The 8931-nt window shown below is 32.4% G+C and overlaps 1 protein-coding gene across 1 annotated transcript; it reads left to right on the forward strand.

Moving 5' to 3' along the window:
- Positions 1–3463: 3463 nt before the first annotated feature.
- On the forward strand, positions 3464–7225 carry LOC115709547 (cyclic dof factor 3). Its single transcript, XM_030637671.2, has 2 exons — positions 3464–3946; positions 4968–7225. Exons 1-2 carry the CDS (start codon positions 3794–3796, stop codon positions 6246–6248), a joined length of 1434 nt encoding a protein of 477 aa, XP_030493531.2. The 5' UTR covers positions 3464–3793; the 3' UTR covers positions 6249–7225.
- Positions 7226–8931: the final 1706 nt, after the last annotated feature.

Below are 8931 nucleotides of genomic sequence, written 5' to 3' on the forward strand. Positions count from 1 at the left end.
CCTAAATGAGTTTTGGTTCTTTGTATGGTCCTTCTAGAAGATCTCGAAAAACTCCTATGAAAGCTCTACCAAAATGCAACTGCCATATGTTCTAGGAATATTTTCTATTTGTTATGTATTTTCAATAACAACATGTAATGCCCTACTACTATGTAAAGGGACTTCAAGTCACATAATGGGGAGGATTCTCTAAACTCTTATACACATATTTTACTTAGAGCACTCTTACTCTCTCATTCTCTTTCATTCTCTCATACTTTTCACACTGTTCTTGATATTCTTATTATTGTAACAATGAAGTGAGTCATAGCTAGACATGACAAGGTTTTAACTTGTAATCTGCACGGTATTATCTCAAGAGTAAATACAACAAAAGGGGAGTAGATTATTACCAATCAAAGGGGTCAAACCACTATAAATTCTTGTGTCTTTTACATTAATTATCATTCTGCACATGGCAATCATAAGAAAAATCTAATCCTAGTCAAACTTCGTGTCAGTTGGCTAAATTCACAATCAACAACAAGGAATTGGGTTCTCAGGCTGATCCGGACCTAGTTGGGTTGGTAAAAGGACAAATGGCCCACTTATGGGGTAAATATAGTTGAATATTGACTATTAGACCAGGTAGGAGAGGCCAAATTTAGAGGGTAACTGTTGTCCGTACGAAACTGTACCATTTGATGTTGGCCTCTAGGCACGTGCCATCGTTTGTGAGGCATGGGTGTCAGCATAGTGGGAGCTCGACAAAAAAGGCAATCCCTTTTCTTGTTGTGTTCCTCTTCAAGGCCTGACATAGGGGACATGCCTCTAATTCTTTGGGATTTGGTGTTAGAGGTGTGTCACGTCAGATTGATCCTGCACAGTCGACGCTCCATTACACCCTTCAGACGACTCTTCCAAGATGACCACTAGAGGGCATCCGTCTATATTTCCATGGACACTCTATAATTTTATTAACTATCATCCTTCCAAATCTATCTGTTTGGCTTTATCCGTGACAGAGTTGTGGTTGAGTACAAATACTAGTATGACTTTGTTAATGGATCGAACCATTAATTTATTTGGGCTTATTGAATGGGCCTGCAAACTGAATTAGAATGCTAAAAAGTATATGTGTCATGTTCCCAAAAACATGGATAACAACTTCTAAAGATTTTTCAAGTCTCATACACTCAGTTTAGTGTCTAAGGATTAGCATATCATCACAAAGTTCTAATCACAACAAGTAATTTCAACAAAGTGTCTCATAAGTGAGCTCGATATAGCAGAGGATTCTTTTGTTTATGCATCCCCATAAGGTAACTATAATTCTTTCCTCACTAAGATCCTCGATTTGTACATGATGATCACTATAAATTTCTTGGTTGTTACTAATCATTAAGTGGGCGTTCATGATATTATTTGGGTGATTTGGAGTTTTTTGAGTTGTTAGAAATGCTTCCAACGTTCAAAAATGCACACAATGATATGTTGAAAAACTAGTAATTGGTTATAAGTTACGAATTTTTTAAGTTTTTGTCAATTCTTCTCCAAAGTACTCCAAACAACTCCCACTTTATTTTGAACCATTTATACACCATATAAATGATAAAATCAAGTGTCCAATAATTAAATTTTCAATAGTTATCATTCATTCACATCCAAACTCAATTAGTAACATCTTTTATAAATTTAATAGTGATCAAAGAGATGAGAGTTACATATTTATGTGTCATCAAATTGATGAATTTGTAACTCTTATTTTGTGATAATTATGTACACATTTTGTAATTCTATAATGCATGTTACAATTTGAGGAAATTAGTAATTTGTCACATTTTATTATTTAATCTTAATAATGAATTATATTAAAAGAAATAACATTCTATTCACTACTTAAATTTTATTTTTAGCATCTTAAATTTATTATAATTATAATATACACCCAGGAGCGAAGCCACATATACCCCAATACCCCCTCTCAATTTCTAAAGCTTATATATATTTGAGAGATAGATATATAATCATACAAATACACTCACTATTAGAAATCCACTCAAAAAAATTTTATAATCATATATAAAAAGCCCCCAAGTTAAACTAAAATAGAGTTGGCATAATTGTATCATACCATATATATAATTTCATATATAATTTTACTATATATATTAAGCATAGTCTTACAATTATAATAAAATAATAATAGTATAATATATATTTACCATTCTTATTAAGTTGTATTAACTACCTTAGTTTGAATTCACTTACTTTAAAAATACATTTAGTTAATTCTTTCAAATAATATGAGTAGATTTCTAAAACAAATTAATATTAGTAGAATTAATATTCTTAAAATAATATGAGTTTCTTTTTTTTTTAAAAAAAAAAATACAAGTAAATATTAATTTTATTTATTAAATTAAGTCACTGAGTGGTTGAGTGGTGTATTTAGATGTGAGATAATAATTATTTATAAATTTATAACATCATGTTTGATAAAACAGTTAGCAATTATGGAAAAAAATTAATTATTTTCAATACTTAATGATTAAAATAAAAAGTTTTAAGTAATTACAGTGTATAATCACACTCAATTCTGGGTATGAAAATTGAAGAGTATAACACCATATGACAAACACAAAAAATAATATAATTACTTTCAATTAGCAAATTCCTCTTGGCTTTCCAAATGAGCCTTAGAATTTGCATTTTATTTTCAATTTAATTACTTGATTCATAGTTTCTAGATATTGTATAAAATATTTATAAAAATAAAATACTATGATATTTTTTTCAATTGACACGCACTTTCAAAAAACGGTTTTAGTTACTGAAATTTATTTGTTGTATGCACTTACTGATATTGGCCCCCTACAATGTAATCCTGGCTCCGACTCTCTATACACTGCCATATAAACCCAAAATACTCCTAAAAAAAATGAAGTTATAGAGGCATGCCTCTAACTAAAAAATTTGTTATGAATTATATAATTGTTTTATTGAGACTTCAAACTTGTTGTATTATTAATTTCCAAAAAAAAAAAAAAACCTTGTTGTATGTACCTTTAAAAAAAATTAATATTAAAGTAATGGCGATAGGTGATAAAGAAAAGTATTAAAATTGCTTAATATGATTTGACAATTTTTGTAATTAAAGTTTTAATCTACAAACCTTGCTTACATTAACAACCTTAATCAGTCAACAAAGTTCATTTTAATTATTATTATTATTGAAAAACAGAGTTCATTTTATTTGGACGAAGAAATAAAAATAAAGAAAAGTATGCAGCAAGTTCTAAACTATAAAAACAAAGTTCATTTTATTTCATATATATATATATATATGTACTTTCCGAATTTATCCCCATGACCAAACACGTGTGCAATCAAAACAAGCCACGTCAGTAACTGCTGCAAAAGTTTGTGTACCCACACGAGGAAATATCTCAAGACCAGGTGTACAGGTCAAAAGTTCGGGCAAAAGCTAAATTATATTGGTTGCACCAAAAGTTTTGTGCAACTTAGAGAATTAATATTAAAAAGAGAGAACAAACTTTGAGAAAGTCTGTTAATAAGGTTTTAGAAGAGAAGAAAATCTAGAGGCCACAAGAACTTGTGGCTGAGAATCAAACCAAGTAGCTGACGTGGCATCCACCTCTCATTTAAGCGGATCAAAATCATAGACGTCGTTTAATGCCAAGTTCAGAACACTCTCCCTTGCACCTCCAAAAGATACCAACAATTTTCTCGCGCCTTTTCTTTTCTTTTCTTCTGTTTGCTTGGCTGCCCGGAAAGTAGAGGGGAATAAAAAATGCTGGAAAGTAAGGACCCGGCTATCACGCTGTTCGGAATGAAGATTCCTTTGCCGTGCGAGAACGAGGCTCCGGCTGTATCCGGTGATGATTTGGCTTCTCAGCCTTCGGAGAGAGAAGTGGACAATGATGATGATGAAGAACCAGAGAAGGTACTATTGGAGCTCAGTAATAATTTTTTTTTTTTATTTCTTTTCTTCTATTGAAAGTTGTTCGAATGGAAATTTGAAGATGACCCTGTTGTTCGTATGCTGAGAAATTAAAACGGCTCTGTTTCGGTTTTTGAAAAATTCTCATCGAATTTTGTGACTTCGTTGATCTTCTTAAGTTTGTTTTGATTTCTTTTGGGTTAATTATTGCCGTTTTAAAACAAACATATCCAGCGTGATTTGAGATTAATCAGCTTACTTCTGTTTTGGTTTTGTTTGTGTAAGTGAGGATGAATTTGAATATGCAGAAACAAATAAGAATTTGAAAGAAAATTGAAAACGAAAAAAACTGTTTTGACTTGTTAGATATTTTGCAGTTTTTGTGAATTAAAAAGTGTTATCATCTTTGTTCTTGAATTAAAAAGACCTCTATTGAATTTTGTGTCTAATTTGTAGTAGTTGCTTAGAGTTATAAAGATTTTTTAAAAAACCAATAAAAAATAAACTAATTTTTCTGATCTGCTGGTTAATTGTGCGGAATTTTATTATCAATCATAATTAAGCAACTTTTGGAACTAAATGTTCAAAAAAGCTGTACTCTTTCTGGGTTTTTCTGTTTACGTTTCTTAGAAGTCACTCCAAGTCATCCACTTCCTTAAAAGCCCCTATAACAAGAAGTAGCTTGCTATTGTTGGATTTTTTTTAAATAACCCTGTTCATTATTTATATTTTCTTAGTTCCAGTGGATATTACTCTTTTAACAACTCCGTATCCCGTGAGCTTTAGCCAAAAAAAACCCTTTGTTCTATTTAATACAGTAAGATTAATAGGCTTTGATCTTGTCAAAAACTAAAATGAAGAATAATAACATCCATTTAAAACATGACCAAGAATTTATCTTGTGAAGTTGTTTAGTCAAAGCTTATCTTGTCTCCTACGTTTTTGTTTTTTTTTGGTTATTATGTCTTGCATACATGGTTCTTAGTTTACTAATAAATATGCCTCTGTTTTTGCGAAATCTCAGGATTCATCAGCGAGATCAGTGAGTGATGAGGATTCAGAACAAGAAGGTGATCTTTGTCCACAAACTGACTATTCAAGAAATCTGGATTCTATACCAGGGTCATCTAGTGTCAACCCCAAGACGCCGTCCATAAATGAAGAAAGTTCCAAATCAAAACTCCAGATGACAGACAAAGAACATGGTGATGCCACCAATACTAATAACTCCCAAGAGAAAACCTTGAAGAAGCCAGATAAGATTCTTCCATGTCCTCGTTGTAATAGTATGGACACTAAATTCTGCTACTACAACAACTACAATGTCAACCAACCTCGTCATTTCTGTAAAGCTTGCCAAAGATATTGGACTGCCGGTGGCACCATGAGGAATGTCCCTGTGGGAGCAGGGCGTCGCAAGAACAAGAACTCTGCTTCCCATTACCGCCACATAAGCATTTCAGAGGCTCTTCATGCTGCCAGAATCGATGCTTCCTCGAATGGATCACACCACACTGGATTGAAAACCAATGGTAGAGTCCTCAGCTTTGGCATAGATTCCCCCATTTGTGATTCCATGGCTTCTGTTTTGAATCTTGCTGATAAGAAGGTCTTAAGTGGAAACCGAAACGGGTATTATAAAACGGAAGGTAAAGAAAACAACGGTGATGATTGCTCAAGTGTATCTTCTGTAACGATTTCAAATACAACGGATGAAACAGGCAAAAATTGCCCCCAAGAGCCTCAAATGCACAACATCAATGGCCAGAGATTCCCTTCCGTGCCATGCCTTCCTGGTGTTCCATGGCCTTATCCTTGGAATTCAGGAGTCCCTCCACCAGCTTTCTGCCCTCCAGGATTTCCCATGTCGTTTTATCCTGGAGCTTATTGGAACTGTCCTGTCCCTGGCACTTGGAACGTTCCGTGGTTTACACCACAACCTTCTTCTCCAAACCAGAAGTCTCCAAGCCCGGGTTCAGGTTCGAATTCACCTACGTTGGGAAAGCATTCGAGAGATGGAGACACTCTCAATTCAGACAGTTGTGAGAATGAAGAGCCTCCAAAGCAGAAAAATGGTAGTGTTTTGGTTCCAAAAACATTGAGAATTGACGACCCGAGTGAGGCCGCCAAGAGTTCGATATGGGCAACTCTTGGAATAAAGAATGATTCCATCAGTGGAGGAGGGATGTTCAAAGCCTTCCAGTCAAAAACTAATGACAAGAAAGGCATAGCTGAAACCTCTCCCGTACTTCGAGCTAACCCTGCAGCCTTGTCTAGATCCCTCAACTTTCATGAGAATTCCTAAACCAGTTTCTAAACTTGGATTTTTTTCTCATTTAGATGGAGATTCAACTCATTTGTTAAGAGTTTGAATTAGTGATCATCATCAAGCTGTGTGTTATCTGATTCAGCTTGATGGGTTAATCTGACTGATATGAAGAACTGGAGGGAGATTGGTTGTTAAACTCTCTTGGTCCCTCAGCTTGATAGAGGGAACTAATGTAGGATATAAGCTTTAGTGGCAGCTAATTTTGTTTTTGTAACATTATGCACAGTTGGCTTCTGATATTCTTAGCTTTGTTGGGTTTGTGATCATGTAAATATCTCTTTATATGTGAAATAATGCGAGAGTTAAAAGGTAAATCTTTTAATTTCCAAAAAAAGATCCAGCTTTCATTCCTAAATTAACTTTTTCTTTTATATCCCTTGATTCTTGGCTCAATAACCAACAAGGAACTAGTTTTTGATAGCTAAACCTCTCAAAAGGGTATCGTTTTCTCTTTTGGGAAATCAAGAAAATGCTCATTAAATTTGAAAAGGCAGATCAGAGGCGATATTTAAAGAAACAAAAAATAAATAAATAAATAACTTTGGTCATACATATATGTATTATACATATCAGTTCAAGCCAAAGTTAAAACAGTTCTAATACCACCTTATGCTTCAATGAGAAGAAAAAAAAAAGTTGTGGGGCTAAATGGTGACATACCACCAAAACTGAAGTAGATAAACATGAATAAAATTCCATGAAGGCCAAGTTGCTTTCCTTTTCAAACAGAAGGGATCCAAACAACTTGCAATAAAGTTGTATTGGAGACTTTTTAGTCCTTAATTTTTTCCTTTTCCCTCACCGTATTCCCTTTTATTTCACATTATCTTCTAGTATCAATTGGGTTTGTAATAAATTCTTGAATGGAAAAAATCAATGTCAAAATCAAGCAAGTGACTCCACTTTTCCAAGTGGCCTTGGCAATATTAGAATTATTATGTAGCATTAACCTAGTTTGCATCTTATTTCAATACTTTCTCTACACCATCATGTCTTTAGTCCATCATTTTACAAAATTCTAGATTTATCACACAAGTTCTTTATTTTGTGAGAATTGATGAGTAGTATTTTATCATTTATAAGCTACTACATCAGTTAATACTTTAAATTAGATATTGAATATGAAAAGCTACCTAAATAGGACATAAAGTTTTGTGAATTAGTAGATAAATACGAACTTTCTTTTTACCTAGAAAAGTATTACATATTATAATATTATTTCAAAGAGTATTAGAATCTTTAACTACTTGCACTACTATCTCCTCTGAAGAGGTGACAAAACACAAAGTAGTGCTTTTCCCATTGAAAAAATTATATGGATATTTGGAGATATATATATATATATATTAATTAGTGTGGATGTATCTAGCTAAGCCATTTTAGAGCACTTGTTAGATATGTCAGAATCAGACATATTTGCCCTCAATCAACAAAGTAAATAAATATAAATACACCATTACATTTCTTTTTATAAGAAAATAGAAAAAAATACTCTATAGATATTTTGCTGTTAGGAGCAAATACAGGCCACATTTTATGTGAGATGAGTTGGGTATGGGACCCCAAAATGCACATAATGCCATAAATCTCTTTGGCTCTCTCCTTGCCTTTTGCTTTCTTTACTTTTTGCTCTTTTCTTTTAATGGGAAAGCAATTGGTCATTTCTTTTCATCCATATATATATAAATATATATATATATATATATATATATATATATATATATACCTCAAATTTTTCATTCTGTAGAGGATTTAACCAACTACTATATGAGTGATGGTTTTCTTACCAAGTTTAGGAATGTCAAGCGGACTGGGCCAGACCTGACCTGACGTAGAGCGAACTCAACATAGACCCGACCCAACTTGATAACACTACAACCGATTCAGCCCAACCCTCTATGACTCATTAGCTTGGTGGGTCAGGCCCGACCGGAGTTATTCCTACCATCTTTTTTTAAATTTATTTATTATTATTATTATTATTATTTATTTTAAAAATAATATTCATTAGTATATTGAAATAGAAATGAAATTCTTATATTAATTAATGCCACTATGTCTATGCCAACAATTAACAAAACTTTTGACCTTTTATTTTAACTTTTAAATCTCATACGGTTTTCTAAGGATTATTATTAGTTATATACATTCCTACATGAATATAAAAAACTAAATTAAAAGAAAAATAATGTGAAATTGAGAATATTCTCAAGTCCCAACTCTAATTCATCAACTTCAAAAAAAGTTTCATTTATACTTTTGATTTAAGTTGGGTTGAATTGAAGTGCAAATATCAATTACACTCATATGCTAAAAGTAAAAACTAATAATGAAATAATGTATATTCTAATTATCAAGATCAACTACGTAACACTCCTTAAAAAAAAAGAAATGTATTAATAATATAAACTAATAATTTATTTGTAAAAAAAAAAAAATAAATGCTAATAATGAAATGAATATAAATAGTTAAACTATAATGTAGTATATAAAATACAACATATATAAACGATATGTAATGCGAAAAATACTATAAACATATCGAAACATATATACAATGAAAGATCGAAATACCTCATGTCATTGATCTTTGAGCTTCAATCCGTGCGATAGCTTTGGTGTTGGAGTTCGGGCTTCCTCGCTCTCTCAACTCTCTTTA

The sequence above is a fragment of the Cannabis sativa genome, chromosome 3 (assembly GCF_029168945.1).
Source record: "Cannabis sativa cultivar Pink pepper isolate KNU-18-1 chromosome 3, ASM2916894v1, whole genome shotgun sequence".
Taxonomy (NCBI): Eukaryota; Viridiplantae; Streptophyta; class Magnoliopsida; order Rosales; family Cannabaceae; genus Cannabis; species Cannabis sativa.

Bases quoted from the DNA above. Each gene is read 5' to 3' on its own strand.
- LOC115709547 (XM_030637671.2), top strand. From the start codon at position 3,794: ATGCTGGAAAGTAAGGACCCGGCTATCACGCTGTTCGGAATGAAGATT. The intron at 3,947-4,967 runs GTACTATTGGAG...GCGAAATCTCAG, and splicing joins ATGATGAAGAACCAGAGAAG to GATTCATCAGCGAGATCAGT.